Source organism: Pipistrellus kuhlii, unplaced genomic scaffold, assembly GCF_014108245.1.
Source record: "Pipistrellus kuhlii isolate mPipKuh1 unplaced genomic scaffold, mPipKuh1.p scaffold_m20_p_1, whole genome shotgun sequence".
Classification (NCBI taxonomy): Eukaryota; Metazoa; Chordata; class Mammalia; order Chiroptera; family Vespertilionidae; genus Pipistrellus; species Pipistrellus kuhlii.
This window is the reverse complement of record NW_023425404.1, coordinates 162,030,109-162,053,385: the sequence shown is the minus strand read 5'-3', so window position 1 is coordinate 162,053,385 and position 23,277 is coordinate 162,030,109. Positions and strand designations below refer to the sequence as shown.

At 35.2% G+C, this 23,277-nt stretch overlaps 1 protein-coding gene across 7 annotated transcripts in view; it reads right to left on the bottom strand.

Moving 5' to 3' along the window:
- Positions 1-23,277, bottom strand: part of EPHA5 (EPH receptor A5) — a 299,923-nt gene that overhangs the window by 63,270 nt on the left and 213,376 nt on the right. For 4 of the 7 annotated variants that reach the window (XM_036415115.2, XM_036415125.2, XM_036415135.2 and 1 more), the window contains one exon: positions 18,873-18,978. In XM_036415115.2, coding sequence (XP_036271008.1) covers positions 18,873-18,978 — 106 coding nt within the window. The remainder of the gene's footprint in view (positions 1-18,872; positions 18,979-23,277) is intronic. The other 3 variants (XM_036415123.2, XM_036415130.2, XM_036415140.2) reach the window with 1 other exon arrangement.

The following is a 23,277-nucleotide window of genomic DNA, read 5'->3' as shown; positions in this document are numbered from 1 at the left end:
GCGATGGGCTGTGGATAAAGGGTGACTTAAATTCTTAAACAAGAGATCATACAAGAGGAGATGAAAAACACTAAGATCTGAGGATAAATGAAAGGCAGGAAGAGTAATTTCACAAAAGAAATACTTTTCTTAGAAAATATTCTCAGTTTACTGTTCTTAAAAAGGGAATACATTGAAAAGGCAGCATTGTTCACCCATTTCAAATAAAAACCAGAAAATGATGGTGCTTAATGCTGAAGAAAGAGTGGAGCTTGTGCCCTCACAGGTGGCAAGCCACACTGAAAAGTGACACCAATCCTTTAGAAAACAATCCTCCAAAACTGATCAAAGAGTAATAAAAATGTCCTCATCTTTTGACTCCATTGTTTACCAAGCCAGTTAAGATCCTGGGATTTGTTCCCAGACTAGGAGCAGTTTTGGAAGTGTCCATTCGTAAATGTGTAGTTTAAGTAAACTAGTCACTGATGTAAATGAAAGAATAATTGTGACTATCACATACAGGGTTGCTTTGAATAAAGAGTTTAATAATACTTCTAAAGTTCTCTGTTTTGTCTTGGGCTTACAGTCAACACTTCACTTTTTTTTTCCCCCTAACGGATTCTTTTCTAATCTGGTCTTGGGTAAAGAGTGTGATACAGATAATATGCCTGAGGTTGGCCATGATTTTACAGGAAGTAAATAACTCATAATATATTTCACAGTAAACAATATATTTGTGGAGGCAACAATGCAATGTAAATCAATATAGGGTAACATTTTTCTTAATGAGGTAAAAAATGTGTAGGAAAATAAAATATTGGCATAAAAATATATCAAACCTCTAAGAGCCATTATGTGGGAATGTTACAACAATTCACACTAAGGGTCAATTTTAGTTTTCTCTCACTTCAAATTGTTTGTGGTTATTTAATTTGATACTCTTCAAAAAATAAAACAGATAATTTAAACAATTCTAATTATGATACTTATCACAATGATAAAATTTTAAACATGCAACATATTTGTAATAAAAAGAAAGCAGAGGAAATTGTTTACTGGTTTTTAAAACTGATAATATTGATTGTTTTATACATTTCTTAAAATGCCTCAAAATGCAATATTTTTTGCATCTGTGTCTTAATTCACTGCCACTCTTTTAAGATTTGGTACTGATTTCCTGATGAAGGCAGGCTACACCCTGCAGAATTTTTTTGCAAAAACTTGAAAAGCTATAAAAGCATAATGATCACATATGTGGTTTCCAAACTCTGCTCTTTATTTCCCATGCTTGTGCCACAAAGGCATAAAATTATCCCACCCACAGGAGAGAAGGTAATGCAAAATGGTTCGAAAGGCTTTTCTATTTAGTTTTTAAGTGTGCTTTTGAATAGCTCTGTCGGGAATACCACATCTACAGCACATGAATGTGCAAGCCAATCACTATTCCTCTGTAGTCTAGGCAAATTGGCATAGGATATAGTTACATGTAGCACTTTTTAAAACCTTTTTTTTAGCTCTCTGCTTCCTTCTCACTCTAGAGCTTGTTACCCCTCCCTGATGATTATAGGTGTCTACCTGCTGTTGCCTAAAGTCCTTTATCAAAATTATACTCTCTGAGCAATAATCCCTGGTCAATGGATTTTGAAACATCGAGGACTTCTGAGTCTTAACGAATCAAGTTCCAAGTCTGGCACTCGCACATCTTAATGTGAAGTAATATATATATATATATATCTATATATATCTATATATATCTATATATAGATATATATATATATATGTGTGTGTGTGTGTGTGTGTGTGTGTGTGTATGTATATATATGTGTGTGTGTGTGTATATGTATATATGTATATGTATATATGTAAAATCTAATAAAGAGGAAATATACAAATTGACCATCATGCCATCACAAAGATGGCGGTGCCCAATCCTCTCAGCCCCTGCTGGAGTCCCACAGTCCTTTCAGCCCAGCCAGGGTGGGCAACAGGCACACTGTGCAGCTGGACCTGACCTCAGGCCCCCAGCTGCCCAGGGCAAGCCTGAAGCGCATGCAAGCTTTGGATGGTGGCTTCACAGCCAACCCTGAGGTGCAAGCAATCTCAGATGTCAGCTTCCCAGCTGCCCAAGGTGGACCTGAGGCACAGGCAAGCCTTGGATAGTGGTTGCCTAGCTGCCCAGGGCTGCCTGAGGCTCAGGTAACCAGGGCTGCTCAAGGCTTGTGCTGCTGGCAGTGACAGCAGCAGAGTTGTGATGGGGGTGTCACCTTCCCCTGATTGCCAGGTCACTTCCAGCCCCTGAGGGCTCCCAGACTGTGAGAGGGGACAGGCTGGGCTGAGGAACCCCCCCATTTCAGTGCATGAATTTTCATGCATTAGGCCTCTAGTATATGTTTTGGTGTCTTCACTCAATTCCTGATACAGAGCTCCTAAAACTGAGGAAACAGAAGGAAGCCAGGCAGTCAGGAATCAGGATCATGGTGGCAGGGGGGGAGGAGATAAAACTGGGAAACCCAGCTAGATAGATTTACTAAGACACCCCAATTGGGTGGGGAAGGAAGGACAAGAGCAAGAGGCATGAACTTTAAAATGTATGGATATTGCTAAGACAGGCAGCATGCAGATAACCAATCACAAGGTAGTGAGGTGTGTAACCAATCCTAAGGATGTTACTAAGGCAGAATGCTTTATAAAGACCAATAGGAACTAGGAAGACTGTCTCCACCCCCTAAATTAAAAGGCACTCGCTTCCTTTCCCCTTCTCCCTTCTCCCTGGCACACAATGGGTTCCTGACTTTTCTGTGGCAGGGAGCACATCCCTGCACTTATGTGGCTTGTGGCCATGTGGGACTCTACAGACAGACTAATTGAATTTAATTCCCATGAAAGTTCTCCATAAACTTTGGTTCCACTGTTTTTTGTCCACGACTTTATTCTCCGATTTTGCAAGACAACAAACTTGGACTCATTCCCCACATTTAGGTTTCCAAACCATTGCAAATAAGATGTTCGGAGAATCTTTTGTTCCATCATTTACTCTGACCCTCGTTCCTGACACAAAGCTCCTAAATATCTTAGAACTTCCTGGGTGGTAATACTGTCTTTTGCTCTAATGAGGTGACTCTTGGTGGGTTCCCAAATGAAGGCTGATTGTGATTAGAAGCTTGGAATTTCCAGCCTCTCCCGTCATTCTCCAGAGAAGGGAGAGGGGCTGGAGAGGTAATGATCAATCATGCCTAAATGACGAAACCTCCATAAACATCTCAAAAGGGATCTGGAGAGTTTCTGGGTTGGGGAAGTCATTCACGTACCGGGAGGGTGTCACATCCCAAATCAAGGATAGAAAGCCCCCACACTGGGGAGCCTTACAGACTCTGCCCTATGCATCCCCTCGACTGGTTCTTCATCTCTATCTTTTATAATATCATGTGCTACTGTTTATAAAATACGGTAACCATAAGAGTGTGGTTCTCAGAGTTCTATGAACCATACTAGCGAATGATTGAATTCAAAGAGAGGAGTAAAGAAAGACTCCCACTTGAATTGTGACAAATAATATAAAGGGAGCAACTTTAAGATGGAGGCAGAGCTGCCATCCCAGAACTGTCTTGTACATCTTATGCCTCAACCTTTGGAATGTTAAAATTGGACTGGATTTGAAGAATCACTGTATCCTAAACAACTGTTTGCAAAGATAATAATAAAGCTGACATAATGACTAGGGGACTAAAATCTAAAGACATTCTTTAGAATTAACATCAGTATGCTTGCTAGCTTATCTGGATCTATAGAAATCCCTTCCTTCTACTCAAGTAATTATTCCCCTTCCCTTTCTCATAAATACCTCCTGCCTTCACCTCCCAAAGGGAACACTATTTGGATTTCTGGCTGAATAATGTTTCTAGAATAGCTATTTTCTTGGATCTCAAATAAAAGCTGGTTGCCTCACACTGTAGCCTTCTATTTTTAGGTTAACAATAGCCATGTGGAACAGAGGCTGTAGGTAACAAACGGACCTACTACTTGTGATTGGTATCTAGAGTAGGGAGCAGTCTTCTCAGATGAGTCCTTAAACCTATAGTGCAAACTGCAGTTGATGACAGAACTGAATTGAATTGGGGAACACCCAGTTGAAGTTGCAGAAAATTGATTGGTGTGGAAACAAAGACACATACACATACATAAAAGGTTTCAGAAGTATAAAGTAAAAATTCAAAGGAGGAGTGTGCCTTTCCAACACATTTACTTTTTCCTTGTTTTCTGTTTCAAGACAGTATGTCCTATTATAATATGCATCATAGTGCTAACAATTCTGGGACTCAGTGAGAGAAAACAGTTTTGCCAATATGGCACTGATAGAAAGTTACAGAGGTGAGATGTGGGCAGCGGTTACTGCCTCATACTGTACTAGAAGCACAATTTCTTCTTCCACATCCTCCAGTTCTTTCTATTCCTACGCAATCCCTCAGCCTCATCTCTCCTTCCCCCTGTTGTTAATTTAAGATGTTTTCCTGGAGAACTATGGTCTGGGCATTTCTTTCTTCCTTTGTTAATAGTTTATTAGCAGATTAAGGAACTTTAATAAATTAATTCATCCCATCACACCTCTGCTGCTGCAACTGCTGGCAGCATAAGCCTCAGCTGGTCCGGGTTACCTGAGCCTCACTTGGCTTGCCTGTGCCTCGGGCCAGCCCTGGGGGGGTGTGGGGGGGCGGTGAGGGGACTGGGTGCTGCCATATTTGAGGATGTGGCAGTCAACTAGCATATTCCCTCTTTATTAAGTAGGATATTTCAAGCTCTAAAATAAAAAGAAAAAAGAAAAAACAAACACTAACAAATCTAAGTATTCAATGTGTAAGTATTCCTTTGTCTTAAGTACAACATCACAAAAAAAAACAAAAAAAAACTAATTCATTAAATGTTGGAATCAGGAACTTTCCTTTTCCTTTCTCTGAAGACAATTAGATGACTTAGAAATAGCAAACTGAACGAAAGCAGAAAGATAACTTGAGGTGAGTTTTCTTTAGACTGCACTTGAACTGGTTTATTTCCCAAACTATACTTTAATGATAATTCACCATACCTCTCTTAATTTAATGAGCCTGAGGTCATTATAAAACAGGCTCTTCTCCCATGAATACCATAGGCATGATACAACTAGCAAATATTGTTGAACATGTTAGATTCAGTTTGCTTGCTTATATATATTTGGAAAATCAGAGTAAATTTCATCAAATATTAACCACCTTTTAAAAACTTTGTGCTGCAGTTGTAGACCAAAATCATTCTCATTATTAGCAAACATGTACTGAGAATCTGTGCTGTGCTTTAAGAATGAGGAATTGTATATGTACTAAAAACAACTTTCTACTCACACTGTATAAAGATTCTAAACCTGTCTACAAATTAAAGTTGACCAGGGAGATTAAAACAACAAACAAACCACACAGGAAAAAACATAACAAGGCCCAGGCCTCACTCCAGAATAAGTAAGTGCGAATATCTTGGTTATGGGACCAGCATCATTATTTTTTCAAAAGCTGTTAGTTGATCCTAAGTTTCCTTAGGTTGAGAACACTGATTCAATGGGTTCTCAATAAACACTTGAAGTGAGTGATGTGTCTTAAAATAGTCTTAGGAGAATTTACTTAATGAATAAGAGAACAGTTTGCATTTATAATAGTCTGCTTGTTAATAGAAGCTTCACACGTTCCTGTAGGTGCTTAAAAGTATTTGTTCTTTACTAAGTATTTTAAATAATTCTCCTACAATTTGCTTACAATGGTATTTTAATATCATCTACACATGAAGACTGGCTTGTTCAGTGAATGCAAATTTCATCCTAGCCTCTACCTTTTAAATGACAAGATTTTTTTTTCCCTAACATTTATTTCTGCAGGTTTCTTTTCATTGCAAGTTTAATGCTAAATGGTAGAAATTTTATCCTTCTATATTTCAGTACCAGCTACTTGGAATATCAGGGAATCCTAAAATCTCAAACAAAATAACAAAACTGTAAAATTATCTGAGCTATTGAACCACAGACTTACTATATAAGTTTATATGAAAGCAAACCTTAGTTTGGCTACAGATGGGTCAGGAGAGCCTTCAATAAGTGTTGGATATTTTGACATATAAGGTTTTCTATTTGAGCTAGGGTAATGCATATATATATATATATATATATATATATATATATATATAAAATATTTATATAAGACAAACCTCATACTATTAATGAAGCAGGAAGAAATAAGGAATGGGCGGGGTCACAGGCAAAGGTTGTGTACGGCATTTCAAACAGGTCCATGGAGTCACAGTGAATTGGACATGCATGTGCCCCCATGCCTTTCTCATATATACTCTCCACCAACTTGTAAAATTAGTTTTCATATTCCAGGTCCACTTTAAACCTGCCATCTCTGTAACAATATTTCTTAACTCACTTAGGCACAGATAAGCATATCCTCTATTTTATTCTTGTATCAATTTGTCAAAAATACAGCGCTAATGGTGTTACATTAACTTTATCTGGTTGCATGACTGTCTTACTATTAGACTGTCCATGTTAAACTATCAGAAGGCATATCAAAGGGTGAAATTCCATCATAAAAGCAAACTCTACCCAGTCACCAAGTTCATAAAAATGTACTGTATTGAGCCCATAACAAAAGAGGGGTTGCATGATCCACAAGTATTTTTGCAAAAAGCAGCTCCAGTGTGATATTTTAAGCAGGAAAATTAAATTGTTTCACCTTTATACACATGATTTAATTTTTGTCACTCAATTTAAATACTTAAATGTCAGTACTATATTAGTATATAGATTTGTTCATATACTGTATGTACATGTGCATATAATATATGTAAATAAATGTAAGCTGTAAATTAGATATGGTTGATAGAACATTAATGCATTTTAATGTATTTGTTCTACATTATCTTATCCAATATAGATATATTGATATTTTAAACCTTTGAAAAGTGCAACTTTTTGCTCAAGTAGCAAATAGGACATTGTACCCATTATAAGCAGGGTAGCCAGCAAACTTTAAACTGATATCTGACTTCAAACACTTGCAAATCACCAAAAATGCAGAATTTTTATTTCCACCTAAATGTCAATTTCACTTTCTCTATTATTTTGTTTTCTTATCTCCCCCTTTCCTCCTCTGGCATTGTAATGACATTGTTTGTTAAGTTATTTGATAAATCAAAATCCTTCTTAAATAATTTCTATCCCCTAACAGCAAAATTACATTTTATCACAAATCAATAACATTCAAGATGACACTGATTTGAACGAGTTATTCACTGATAATTTAATAAAAGAAATCCATAGTATATTTATGGCTGCACTCCTTAAAGTGTTATCTTTTCTTTTAAATTAAAAAAAAAAAATTGAGCGCTGAGTTTATAAAATGCCTGTAGTGTTGTTTAGCAAACTATAGGACGTGGCAGACTAAATATACATATGGACAATGGTCAGATCAAATAAAAATATAGAACTTTGATCCCAAATCTGTAGTAGCCAGTCCAGGTAGCCAGACCACAACCTGTGTAGCAATCATCCGGAATGATTAGGACTTTATAAATACAATAGTAGCCCTGTGCACGAATCTGTGCGCCAGTGGCTCACCAGTAGCTCACTGCCCTCCAGTAGCTCTCTGCCCACTGCACCACCTGCCTGTAGCTCCCTCTGCTCCCACCTCCTCTCTTAGCGTGTCACCCTGCCCCCTCCTATAGCTCTCCACAATGTAGCTCGCTGCCCCATTCTCCTGCTGATCTGGTCCTTACTCGGTTGGTCATTACACTTCACAGCATAACAACTATTTGCATATTATATTTTTATCCTATAGGATGCCAGCTTCCATGATTTTTGTCTCTACTTCCAACTTGGGACCAATTGGAAGGAGCCAAAGATGTCCCCCTAACCAATGGCATAAGAAGCCCCATGTATAGTTAGCCTGCCTCCAGCTACCCGTGTCAATAATCTCCAATCAAGGTTTACCTAAAGACTTCCCTTTTTATTTTTATTTCTCATTAAAAAGCTTTCACGCTCCACTGACTGGTTTTGAGTTTCTGGCAAAGGCAAGTCGTGGTGTCCAATTCTCTTGCTGCAGCATGCTCTTAATAAAGAGCCTTTGCTTGCTCTCACTTGGGTGCATTTTACTTCCACAGAAGAGAACACCTTTACTGGTTCAATAAAGATAAATTACAGAGATCCTTCTTTGTACTCTCCCTCTATTCTAGTTCTGTTCTGGCACAACAATATTGTTGAGATACAAAACACTGAGGGATGTGTTTATATTACAGGAAGACAACTTTACTGTACAATTACCTCCACTCCTCAGAAAAGCCTATTGTTACCATAAGCTCCTCCCACTGAACGTTCTCTGACTGGCAGTCATCTCATAGCTGACACAGGTCTATCCGTAAGTCCTCTTAGAGAGAAGTGTATGGCTGTCATGACTAACCTGTCTGTGCTTACCAATTTTAGGTTTTAATTTATTTTGAGAGAAGTAGAAAAAAAAAAAAAAGGGCAGATAAAGTAGCAAAAAGTCATGCTAATTTTGCCAGTTTAAAAATAAGAATATTTTAAGCACAACTCTGATAATAAGATTTATTTTAAGCACTCATTTGTTTTGATGAAAGAATAATATTAATTAAAAACATGAGTGGCTAAAAAAATAAAAAGATTAGTCAAATAAATAAGCCAAATATTTGTGTTCTGATTTATTTAGCTCTCTTCATTATGGCTATTGAATATTTTTCCAAAGTTGAATCACATCTATCAACATTATACCTATATATAAAGTAGGAAATAAGAATGACTAATGTTTCAATTTAAGTACTTCACTCTCAAGTAATTAAAGTAATTGTGGAAGTATACTAAAATTATCAGACAGGAATGTGTATTTTGTGAGAAAATATTATAGGAATTGAATTATGAGAACACCTTAAAAGGAGGCTAAATGTTCCTTTTTATATCAAATGTTTAAACTCCATGTAAGCACATTTTTTTCCCTATTTTTGTTGGTCTGTATTATTAAAATCATACATTTGATAATTGTCATGTGTTTAAAATTAAATATAATGATAATAAATGACAACTATTTTAATAGATTATATTTTTATATAACATAACAGTGGTTATTATGATTACAATTGCTTTATATAAAACAATGGTGTATAAATGTATATGTATAAACTGATAATGATGTATAAATATGTGTTTATATAAAATACTAGAGGCCTGGTGCACACAGTCATGCACTCGGTTGGAAAGAGGTCCCTCAGCCCAGCCTGAGCCCTTTCGCAGTCTGGAAGCCCATGGGCAATGTCCCACTGATGACTTAGGCCCACTCCCTAAGCCACAGTCAGACATCTTTAGCACTGCCTTAGCACTGCCAGGAAGGTGGGCTGCTGCACTCGCCAGCCATCAGCCTGTCTTGTGGCTGAGTAATGCTCCCCCTGTGGGGGCACACTGACCACCAGGGGAAGCTCCTGCATCGAGTGTCTGCCCCCTGCTGGTCAGTGTGCATCATAGCAACCGGTTGTTCCACTGTTCGGTTGATTTGGGTATTACCCTTTATTATATAGGATTTAGTAATTGTAACCATATATGATTTCCTAATAAAATTTTAAAATATGTTTATTTAAAAATTTTAAATATTTAATTATTTTAAAATTTTAAATATTTTTTTTAATATTTTTAAATTATAACATTTAAATGGAATATGATCTTGGAACAAACTAGATTAAAATAATAGATTTGAGAGCCCAGAAGAATATCTATATAAACAGTATTTAGTATGCTGAAGGTGGAGACCTCCAACAATTTTGTTCACTTGCTTCATTTCTCAGCAATGAGTATACACCCAGTCATGAATCAGGAAACTGATTTTTGGTGAATAGAGTTCTACCCTTTGGCATAGGGCGATGCTATTGATTTTCTCTGTAGAGCTGGGTATCAAGTTCCTGTGAGAGCCAATGTTTTTGTGGTCTCTGAGAGTCCTGGTAAGATTCCCAGAAACACAGCAGAGTCTTTCTTCACAGCGCAGCACCTTATGGCATGCTAGCCTGCTGGTCTGACTTTCAGATGGAGATCACATTCTTACAGAAATGGGGCTTCACACAAAAAGACATATTTTGCTCTTGTGTTTTTTTACCTGCTCTGTGATTAACACTTGAAATCTGAGAGTCCCTAGATTATTTGCTCAAAACATTTTCAACTTTGCAAATCAATGATATTAACTTGTTTCCATTGCCATAGAGTTTTTCCATCCAAATATTTGCCTCTATATAACTTCCAGAGTGTTTGATCTGTGAGAAGTCACAGGTGGTTTAGTCAATAATGTTGAGTAATTGAGGCAAGAACCCTCTTGGGTTCAGTTTCCTAGGATGGTTTACTTCCCACAGTGAGCAATTAGTTGTTGCAATGCTCCTATTCTTCCTGGCACTGTTCCACCCTGCTCCCCATTTGTCAGTTATTAATAAATTATGAACTGCTCACTAATTATCTTTGATTCAGGGCCTTTGATGAAGAAAGCATGCAATCATGAGAAAATAGATGGGATAACAACTCTCAGATAGTAAATCAATACACACGCCTGGATTTATTACAGTATTATAAAATCACATCTATTGCTAATTCATAAACCACTGAGAATAGCTTTTGATGAGCTCTTCTCTAAAACCAGTGATTGCTCTTGTGATTATAAATATTTGTCTATAATTATTTTAAAATAAAGGAGTATTCAGTAAAATATGCTCATGTAACATTTTTTATCAAAACATATCAAGTTTTGAAACTAAATAATCTTAGTTACATTGGAGATGCCAAATATATCAACCTATCCATGATATTCCTAACTTGAAGAGAATCAGGAGAGGAATACAAATATATTGACATATTTATAAATAATACATTATTATTTATAAAAGGTAATACTGCTTGAGATCACCAGGTGCCTCATCACACTGGCATTAGCAAGTCCAGATGTCAAATAAATAATATAAGCTGGAGAAGATTTCTTTACTCTTATGTAACACATCTTTGAAATCATTGCATGTATTTTGTGATGGCACCAAAATGTTCATTTTTTCAGGAAGAAAGCAGATTTACAAGGTTAGGTATTCATTTAGGCTTATCTTAGAGTTTACTGACACTTTCCTTTTCAAAAACTATTGACATTAATAGCAAAAAAATGAGACAGAGTACACAAAATAGTTGATTGATGCAGAGTTTCTCAATATTTCAATAACTTATGAAATATTCATTCAATTAGGTTTTTGGGGAGAGCCACAGACGTCTTTGTCCGCTAAGTACTTAATGGTGGCATAAAAGTGAAGATAGTTACTCAATGTGCTATCTAAGTTGTGGTTGAAAGTGTTAAATCCCACGAGAAATACTGATAGATTGTTTTGAGATTTCAGTTGCCAGCTAGAATGCTTTGGCTAAGGGAATAGTGAAAATTTTATGATAGGAAGAATAGTTGATGTGGGTTTTGACATTGGGTAAGGTTTAACATTGACAGTTGGAAGAAAAAGACAGAGTGAGACCCTCTTTCCTCATTCTCAATTCAGGTGGACCATCTGAGACTGACCCTACCTCTGGGGTCAAGCATGAGCTGCGTCATGCAGTGCAATCTCTCCAGCCTCTGCTGAGGTAAGGTCCCAGTGCTAATGACTGATTTAATCTGGGCAGCTGCAGACCTGGCTTCTGCCAGAGCCTGTGCCATGTGAGCTCTGAGAGTGAAGGGCAACGAGGGAGCTGGGTTCAACACAGTGGCCATTCCCCTTCAAGGATGCAACCTTTGTCTGCTTTCCTGCTACCTCATGGGCCAGTTCTTCTCAGTCTCCTCCCACTGATCTCTCTCTCTCTCATGTTATCTGTCAATATCAAAGTGTCCCAGGGTCTACCTAAATAACCTCATTTTGATTAGTGGCATGAAATACTATATTTATGCCAAAGCATTGTTGAATCATGTGTTTTCAATTACAGAGCAGACACTGTTTTACCACCTGAGTCTGTAAGTGCCTATCTTTTGGATATTTTTAAAGCCTCTGTAATGTTTCATCCATATGATCTATAATTCTCTTTTGGATTAAAGGAATTTAAACTTGGCATCTGTCCTGTGCAACCTACTGAGTCCATGTCAAAAACATATAATGAACATGCTGGAAAAGTAGTTTGAAGCATATTTTAAAAGAGTCCTGAACTCTAGCTTCACTATTGGGTTTATACAGTTATTGGATATTTACTGAGAACTTATCTTATAATCTGATGAACACATGCTTATCAGGGGAGACATATGTAAAATAAAGACCTAAAACTTCTTTTCAACTGGGAATAGAATGTTTTGAAAGAGAGCTAATGTAAAATTAGCTTTGCCCTAGCTGGTTTTGCTTAGTGGATGAAATGTCGGCCTGCTGAATAAAGGGTCCCAGGTTTGATTCACAAAATCAGTAATGGTCAATGGAGTTGGTGACATTTGATGTGTGTGATTATAGAATAAATACAATTTACCAGATACAATTTTTATGTGTAAAGAATTCATGAAAATCCAGTATATTTCTTGCTTACTTTCTTTTACCTACTGACGTTGATTTCTAAGAGGTATTTTATTCATATTACTGGTGGGTTTGGAAAGGTTTTAAATGTTAGTACCAATAATTTTAGCTGCAGAGACTCAACAATTTGGCACATAAGAGTTTAGCATTTCACCCGAATCATATAGCCGAATAAGAATAAGCTACCGATTGGGAAGTTTTTAATGAAGAGAAGGGTCTTCAAGTCAGAGTTGCTTTCAACCCCCAGGCCCTCACTAATTAACTGTAAACAATACTTATGTTCCAACATTGTCCCAGAGGGAATAACAGCCCAGAGATAAAAAGACCTACCATCATGGACCTTCTATTCTAGTAGAGTCAACAAAAAAAAATCAACAGAACAAAAATGTAAGTGCTATATAATGGCAATTAGTGTTATGGTTTATAATGATGACAAGCATTATGAAGACACAAATCGGAGTGAGGGGGTCTGATGAGCCACGGAAGGAATCACGGGTCCTCATAGAAAGTTCAGTGGAGAGGGTGAGAATGAACAAACATGAAAGAAAGAAGAAGCCACGTGGTTCTCGGGGGCAAGGGAGGGTTAGGTAGCAAGTGGAGCCACTGCAAAAGCCTTAAGACTGTACTGTTTTTCCAGTGTTCAAGAAACAGCGAGAAGATACTTTTATCAAGTATAAATTGGACACAGAATTAGTACTTCGATATAGTGTTGTCAGTTATCACATGCAAAACTCCTGGAAGAGTGCCTCATCGTAGGTATTATGCAACTCATGCTAGAGAATGTTATACTTGTCATTACCAATATTATTATAGTGTTACTTCCATTAGGCAAAGGGGCTTCTCTGAAGGTTTTGGAATACTCCACAGTCTTTAAAAAATACACACTTAAGAATCTATGCTTTGACATCAAATGTAGGAAGAACTCTGGCACTTATGTGAATTAAATAATTACATTCAAACTGCTAGCATAATTATGTTGTGTGGCTCCAAATAAACCTAAAGAAAAGTTTAAAAGTCTAGCAGAGTTTTCCATCAAGCATAAGAACAGTGACAGGCACAGAACTCATGCATTTCTTGAGTTAATGAATCAGACTACCATTTTAGTCCAAGGATGTGTGTAATAATGAAGGAAGTGATTCTAATTTAAACCCCTCTCTTTATCCATAGCTGTTGTAATTATGTCTATAAAATTTTGTCCATTTGACAGATTACTAAATTAATATAGAAATGGTTTTGGGGAAAAAAGACATTGTTTTCTTACATCATGTGACTGTGACCTATCTTAGTGCTTGATATGCAGATGACGCTTAGTGTTTGTAATGGATGATTGGGGAGACTGGACTCTGTAATTTACAACCTGTTATATGTTAAGAGACTTAAAAAACTGCAAAGGTTAAAAATCATTCACAATAATAATAATACCTAACGCAGCATTTTATACAAGTAGATTTTTTTTCTCTAGACTTATGATATGGCCTCAGTATCTTAAGTTTGATAGCCTCCAAGTATAGTATCCATTGACCTGTGAATGTGAAAATGTTTTTCCTCAGAAAACTAAGGGACATTTCAATTGTTTAATGTAAGACAAAGGGAAATAGAGTTTAGTAGTTGTATGTCAACTCACAGTATTTTAATATGATCAGGATAAACAAGAGAAGATCTTTTCCCAGAAAATAGTTCATCTGTTTTAACAGGCATTAAACCACTGCTAAGACCAAAGTTTTCACCTCAGGAACATCAAAGCATGAAGGTTCACATATAAATATCCTTAACATCATACTCAAGGCCAAACCGCTTCAGGGGATCTTTCCATCTCTTTAGGAATTATAGTTTTGGTTTTTTTGTTGTTGCTGTTGTTGTTGTTTTTTTTCTTTTTTTCTTTTAGTTTTGTTTAGTTTTCCAGATTGAAGACTGGAAACAGCTTTATCTTTCTTGTGTTTATATGTAAAACATGTGTAAATATGTGTGGGATGTATGTGTATAAAGTGTGTGTTTCTAACCACTGAGAGTACATGTGGTATTAATTGAAATAGAAAAGCAGAATTTGATATTTCCTTAGTATTTAATTAAATTTATGAAGATATAGCAAATGAGCCCTAACTGGTTTGACTCAGTGGATAGAGCATCCGCCTGTGGACTTAAAGTTCCCAGGTTCAATTCCAGTCAAGGGCATATACCTTGGTTGCAGGCACGTGCCCAGAGGGGAGCATGCAGGAGGCAGCTAATCAATGTTTCTCTCTCATCAATGTTTCTAACTCTCTATCCCTCTCTTTTCCTCTCTGTAAAAAATTAATAAAATCTATATTTAAAAAAAAGATGTAGTAAATGAGTGATCAAAACAGTTATTAAAAGTCTATTCTTTAATCTCAGGATGACTATGGTAAGCCAAGTTAAAAGAATAAAGTTTCTGTCCACTGAAAGAGGTTTTCTTTGGATTTTCTATACCAAAAAAATCCTGATAATTTAGGTTTTATATCTAAGAAGTATCCAGTAATCAATTTCCAAAATGAAGCCCCCGTATAAAATGGGAACACCGAGAAAAAATGCCAACTAAATAATATCAGCGATCATTTTCAAAGGAAAGAAAAAAAGAGAAGAACACAGTAACAGACTTTTCAAACATAAACTGGAAGACGGTGAAATTATCAATCTCTAGTAAAAGCCTGATTGATTAAACAATTTGTACCTATACAAAATAGTATATAACAGAAAAAGCCACAAAATGATGCTATAATAAGAAAGTTATCAATGTGCAATGTCATTGCCAATAAAAGAGAAAGATTAAAAAACAATTACAACATGCTGTGCATATCAGGAAGTTTCATCTCTATCCACCCCAGAGTAATTAGCTCATAGCTTGCTGAGGCCATGTCAATCATTCGGTTGTTCTAGGAAAATACCATGTAAAATTAAAAAGAAAGAAAGTAAAAAGTAGAGTCTGAACCCTGCGGAAAATGCTCTATGGCAGTAATTTTCAACCTTTTTCATTTCAGGGCACACATAAACGAATTACTAAAATTCTACAGCACACCAAAAAACACAATTTTTTTTTTTATCTGACAAAAATAGATATCATTATGATTCATTCATACTAGACGGTTATTGTTGTGTTGGCTGTTGTCATTTTTTAAAAATTTTATTTGACAATCTAAAGGAAAAGAGGTCAGTGTTCTTGACTAAATAGGTATTGCATATTTTAAAAATGTTTGAGGCACTGTAGCACACTGAAAATCGATGCTCTATGGAATATTTAGCACTTTTAAACATAAAAAATAACACAAATTCTAAAATTTCCAAAAGATTGAAAATTATAAAATGTTATAATTCTTTATTATTTTTAGAATAAGACCTTTTCCTTTGTAAGAATAATGCTTGTCTGTATTATTTAAAACCATATCTAGGTAGGAAGACTCCAAAATGTTTCTACGTGAGTTTTATCCAAAGAAGTTTATAAAGTCTCTGTACTTGATTTATTTTCATCTTTCAATGTATTTTATTTTTATAATAATTCTTCATTATTGAAAATATTAGATATAACCCCCTTCCGCCTCCCCATTGACCCTGTCAGCTCTTGCAATGTATTTTAGAATAAAAGAGTTCTGGGTGGTTTTTGTTTGTCTGTTTGTTTGTTTTTTCCTTTTTGAAATAGATTAGTGCCATAATATTCAGTGTGTTATAATCCTCAATTTTTTTCTTTGGTCTGAATAAAAATACAAATTGTCAGTGAATATGGATCTTTAGGATATATTTTCTCCTGAGCCAAAATGATAATATAAATTGCCAATAAATATTACATAAAAGTGATATTCATTTTTTGCAATATATCAAAACTGATTTATCCATATCTTCACTGAAGAGTCAAATAATTTCAATTAAAAGCCATTTTATCTAGGAGCAACTATCTGGTTTACAAAATATTCAAAAGATTAGAAGTGATAAGAGAGTAAGTTCTAAGTGAGAAAAGTGACCACATGTTGGGGTGTGTGTGTGTGTGTGTGTGTGTGTGTTATCAATCACATTTTGGCACAGAGAAGAGGGAGGCACATAAAATTCAATGTCTTTAGACTATTCCTACAACAAACTTTTCCCCAATAAACTGCTAGTATTCAAAGATAATTTCCCATTTTTTTTATTTTATTTTTTTTTTTTAGGTTTAGGGAACATTTCTTCATTTCGGTTTTGTTTTTGTTTTTTTTTGTTTTTACAAATATTTGCTGAGTTAATTCAAGATTCTATAAGATAGGTAAAATTTTCTTAGTCCAGAAAAAAAATTATGAAGTTCATTGCCTTGGGTGAAAAGGGAAAAGTCGGTCTTTTTGTATCATTTAGCTTTTGAATAAGTATACTTATTCTAGACCTTGATTCATTCTTCCTATTTTACTCATTTCTCTTAAGTGTGGGCCCAACAAACAAAATACCTTCTTCTGATCCCAATACCCTAGATATAAGTAATGCTTCTGAAGTTATTGGAAGGGAAGAAAGAGCTCACCTCTCAGTCAGAAGTGAATAAATCATATTATCTACAAACCAGCTCTGCAAAAGTATCCCAGTTGTCTACCCTTTGGGGGTAGAAAAGAGACATTATCACATGGTAGTTTTCTTAGTAATTACAATTTACTCAACTTAGTGATCTTATTTGAACAAAATCTGAACAAAGTTTTAAAAACAAGACTGGAGGAATTAGCTCATCTTCCAGAAATTTGGAACAAAGGTAGAGAATTCTCCCAGGTTTAGAGAGAAGAGATCAGTGGGCACCAGATCCCCAGCTTTCTTCCTGGAAAGGGCTGGCTGACATCACAGAACACACACAGATTCCCAGAGATTTTCTAAAAATGTACTGCTATTATATCAACATTAAATGTAAGCAATGCTACTACATATATTCCTAAGAAAAGCCTGAGCACTCTTACTGGTAGGTGACAAGAACTAGAAGAAACGGAATTTCCAGGTACAAAGAGAAAGGGTGTTCAAAGGAAGTAACTAGTTTTATGAAAATAAATTGTTGCTACTGCAATTTATGGCTACAGTCATAATTCTTTTCAAAATAGTGTATTGAAAGGTGCCTAATTCTGCATATTTATGACTTGAATAAGTGCTGAAGACCAAAAGTAAATGACTAGAACAGAAACAAAATCAATATGAATATTGATTTCCTGACTCTTTTGGGGGCCTTACAGTACATTTCATATATTTGTGCAGGTTTAAGTATTTACATGAAGACTTTCATCGAGTATTCTATAATATTCTAACAACAAAACATTTTCAAATCGAAGAAGCTCTCATTACTAAATATCCCTTTTAACAATAGCCTAGATCAGGTGTCGGCAACGTGTGGCTCCGGAGCCGCATGCGGCTCTTTTTGTTAAGTGAAAAAATCCTTTTTCTGCACGATCCGCTATATAGCATTAAGGTAAGAAACAATATATGCAGTGTTATATTTGTTTTAAATGTCGCAATGGTTTTGCGGCTCCCAAGTTTTTTTTTTCCTTCGAAAACAGGTCCAAGTGGCTCTTTATGTCTTAAAGGTTGCCGACCCCTGGCCTAGATTAAACATTTAAATAGGTTTGTTGTAGAATAGAGCACAATCATGTTTCTATTTGTCTATTTAATTATTTATATGTATTTTAGGAAAGCTTTTATTTGGGATCTACCTATTTTATTTTTCTTTAAAATAAAATATGTATATCTATGATACACATATTAATGTATCTATTGACAAACCATTCAATAAAATTTACTTTGAATCCATATATACTATGATTGATGTATTCAGGTTGAAATCACTCAGAATCTGAAAATAAAAGTAGACATTACAAGGTCTGGTTATTTCACAAAATACTTGTTTGCCCAAGTGTCTGCTTTGAATCCATCACCCTGTTACGCCAGAATGCTGACTAACCTGAATTATCAGTCCCATTCCTCTCAACCTACTAGGCAGAGACACAGTCTGTCCCAAATGCTAAAACTGAAGCCGGCAACCATAAATACTTCTGAGAGGAAACAAATGTCAGATTAAAAAAAACAAACAAACAAGAAAAAAACTCTATCAAAGATATGGTTCTATAAATGACAGAATAAACAATAAGTTAATACTATTCTTGTGAAGAAAACATACCTGACAAAGATACACTGTATGCTTAAAACTTAGCACTCACAGGGACTAGGCAAGGCTTAAGAAATCCATCCGACATTGAGGTTGTCTACTGATAAATGGACTGCTTGCCTGGTTTACTTTGGGATGTGCTTAATAGACAAATGGTCAGATCAAGGTAGGGCAGACATCAGCTGCAAAAGTGGAGAATCACAGCTTCATCACTTACCTTCCACTGAGGAGGAAGCCCATAACCACCGCCAACAAAATGACTCCCACTGTCACAGACACAGCAATTATAGGAATCTGGCTTTGATCGCTGGAGGCTGCAACTGCTGGTTGAAGACAGAAAATGGAGTTTGTGGTTAATGTCATCACAGGCATTCAAATAAAAACTGCTTAATGGTTGGTAATCAATGCGTGGTTTAAGCAATTCACCCCACACGAGACTAGGATTTCCCTCTAATATCTCTTCTCAAAAGTGTGTAATTAAAAAAAAAAAATCTTTAGGGGAAAATATTTGCTCTCCAAATGGAAATCTGAAAGAATCACTAAGTCACTGATCATGTCCTTGTCATCATAGAAAAATGAGTGTAATTGCACAGTAGTCATCTAGGGATCTTTGCTTTGCATGATAAATGGGACTTAGCCCTTGATTTCAAACAACTTAACTTAAATAGGAGGTGGTAAGTCTATGAGATATGACATGCTTAGAATTTGCATGTGGCTGTTCGCTAGAAAAAGGAAAAAGTGGTATGGTTACCTTAGACAGAACTTTTTACAACTTCCCTCCCTTGCAGGCCTTATCCCTCCCAACTGCCCTCCCCTGCTGGCTATCTTGTGGCAGCCATCTTATGTCCACAGAATTTATATTCTCTAAACTCAGATTACTTAAACCATTGCTTTTTCTCAGTTTTAACTTTCTTTTTTGGCAGGAGCACTGTTTCTAGAAAAAAACATGTAGACTTGGCCTATAAAAATTACTTAGATTGGACTACAACTGCTGTTCCAACACTTTTTCTTTTCCAATATTTTTTATTGATTAAGGTATTACATATATGTCCATATCCCCCTCATTCTAATGCTTTTGAGTCTTATTAATGTTCTAACAAAATCATCTCCATAATGAGTCTTCCTCATTTTCTCAGCACACAAATCTAGTCCTACCTCCTCTATATTAGTGATGTTAAACTTTTAAAAAATAAAATAGTTAATTCCACACTCAGTTGTTGAATATAATGGCATAATTTTTGTTTCTAATTCCACCGTTAGAGCCCTTCCTCTCTCTCCCAAGATGTTGCCATCGGTTAGGCCCTTTTTAAAAATTTTTGCGGAAACTCAATGCTGTTTTCCTCAGTGGCTGTACCAGTCTGCATTCCTGCTCACAGTGTACTAAGATTCCCTTTTTTCCCGCATCCTCACCAGCACTTTTCTTTGTTGATTTATTTGTTGATTTTTGGCAAATAACAATGTGGGTGTTTTTTTGTTTTTTCCCCAATCATTGTATGTCATGATTGGGAACTGTAAAGTAGCACATGTAGAAAACTGACATTGTTTTCTCTCACTTAACTTCTCACACTCATGACTACAAACCCATATTACACAGATAGTTTCTAGATTTTAGCTATATTTTTAAGCAGTTAAACTTGAAGGTAAGAGGTTTTGTTAGAGCCAGATTATAAGGGCTATGGAAGGATAGGCTAAAATTTTAGGATCTGTTTCCTACAGCAATAAGTACCTATTAATTTTCTTTTTAAAAAAATATATATTTTATTGATTTTATACAGAGAGGAAGGGAGAGAGATAGAGAGTTAGAAACATCGATGAGAGAGAGTCATCGATCAGCTGCCTCTTGCACACCCCCTACTGGGGATATGCCCACAACCAAGGTACATGCCCTTGACCGGAATCGAACCCGGGACCTTTCAGTCCCCAAGCAGACGCTCTATCCATTGAGCCAAACCGGTCCCGGCTCTATTAATTTTCTTAATCAGAATAACATGTTCAAAGTTACCATTATTTATAGTGAGTACATAAGACATAGTGGGACAATTTAAAACAACATGGCATGCAAATAAAAACATGAAAAGTTGTTAACTTACTAACCAACAGAAAAAATCAGATTTGAACCACAATAAAATTTCACTACCACCTGTTCAATATGAATTTAAATGAAAGAGGGAAGGTAACAATGACAACACCAAATGCTGATGAAGATGTGGAGAGATTGATCACTCATTCATTGCTGGTGGGAGTGTAAAATGATACAGCCATGCTGGAAAATAATCTGGCCTTTTCTTACCATGTTTAACAAGCAATTATCACATGGTACAAAATTGTACTCTTAGGTATTTATCCCAGAGAAGTGAAGACTTAAATTGACTAAAAAATATGTACCTGAATGTTCATTGTATCTTTATTTATAATAGCAAAAACTGGAATCAGTTCAGATGTCCTTCAACATGTAAATGGTTAAACAAACTGGGATATATACACATCATGAAATACTACGCAATGATTAAAAAAAAAACAAAAAACGATATATTCAACAATTTGGATGAATTTCTATATTGAGTGAAAAAAGCCAATTCTAAACTAAAAGGTGACATACTAGATGACTCAATTAATAAAATATTTTGAAACATCAGAATTTTAGGATGCATGTTTAGAAATCAGTGGTTGCCAAGGATTAGTTATGCAATAGGAATTTTCACCAAAGGAAGTGGATATGATTATAGAAAGGCAACAGGAGGGACCCTATGATTTTGTTACTATTAAGTATTTTGACTGAGATGATAAATACACAAACCTACACAACTGACCAAATTATATAGATCTTAACACACACACACACACATACACACACACACACACACACACACACACACACACACACACGATAACTAGGAAATGTAAGATTGATGAATTTCATCGATGTCAAGCATCCTTATTGTGACATGATACTATACTTTTACAAAATATTACCATTGGGGGAAATAGGACAGTATACAAGAGTTCTCTCTGCATTGTTACTTAAAATTGCACGTGAATCTACAATTATCTCAATAAAAAACAAAGTAGCATTATTCCAGGAGTTGGATTATACAGATTTGAATCAAAGTAGTCAGATGAAAGGAAATGATGCTTTGGGGGAGAAAGTATAAAAGAAACATAAAGGTATATCTTAGACAGTAGGAATTAAGACAGATTGAGTGATACTATTAAAATTATAAAATGATTTGTATTAAAAAAAACAACACAGAAAAAGAGCTAACTATTTTGGCTTGATGGTTTCATTTATGTTACATTTATTTGTTGGTGTTTTTCTCATTACTTGTTAGGAATAAGGATAATTTAAAGGGTCAATTTTAAATATGTTATTTATATCCAAAACAAAATTAGATATTCTTTCTAAGATATTTTTTGCATTCTTATTTTCACTAATATTTGCATTTGATTTTAGGACTATATTTTTGGCATCCAAGATAATGTAGATAAAAAGAAAGCCCTTCGATTTTATTACTGAAGAATAATATAAATGAGAAAATAAATTTTTAAAATTAAGCAAAACAATAATACGATGTATCAATGTATCATTACTATGCATCATTATTCTAAGTTGAGTAACCAATTAGAAAATTCTTTTTAAAGTTTATGTGCAAAGCAATTATTTTCAGATAATTGTCTTTCCTAACATACCTGAAAAAGCTAGACTTTCCTTAGTAATGGTGAGTCATGAAAGCCAGTATTCTTGTCACCCATCAAAAGAAAATTGTTGATGATGGTATTATAAAACATCAAAATACATTTAACAAACCATAATTTTTGCATTCTAGTATTTTCAAACTCTTTTAAAAAGAATATATGTACGTGAAGTACTAAATTATGATATTAAATAGTTGTCCAAAAAATAATTCAAGTGATTGCACAAAGTACAGCACAAATAATTATCAAATGATTAGCATATAACAGAAATGTTACAGAAGTTCTGAAAAAGAAGGGTTATTTTAATTATCACCTTTTTCTTTTTTAACTCCCTATTTGACTACAAACCTCAAGAAAGTAGTGATTGGTTGTCCCTTAAAGTTGAGTCACTTGCAGTGCCCATAGTGAAAATATTTTGGTGTAGAATAAAATAAAATAAATAATAAACAAAATAGGTATTCTAAAATGGTTTTGTAACAAATATTCCATCCTTTAGAAGTAAATAGACTGCATTTTTAGTCTTTGGAGAGAAGTTTCCAGTTGTTATTTTGATGAGTTCTCCAGAGCCTAACAAAGATTTATCTGTGATAGTTGCTAAATACATCCTTGTTGAATTATACCCAGAATAGAGTCTACATAAAGTTCAAAGGGGAATGGTATGCAATAGGTACATTGTACAAAGAAAAAATCTTTTGAAAAATATTTGCATATATATGGACATATATTCAAGTAAAAATAAAATTCCACATTAATAGTCAGGAGGCAGAAGAGCCCTGAAATATGTTTAGTATCTATTAAAAACATTAAAATCAACTTTTGGAGTAATAATTATTTGACTAATATTTTTTCCTCTAGAAATTATGTAGAAAATTACAAAAAGTAGACAGGCTTATGTGAGCATTTTTAAAAGTATATAAAAAATGACCTCA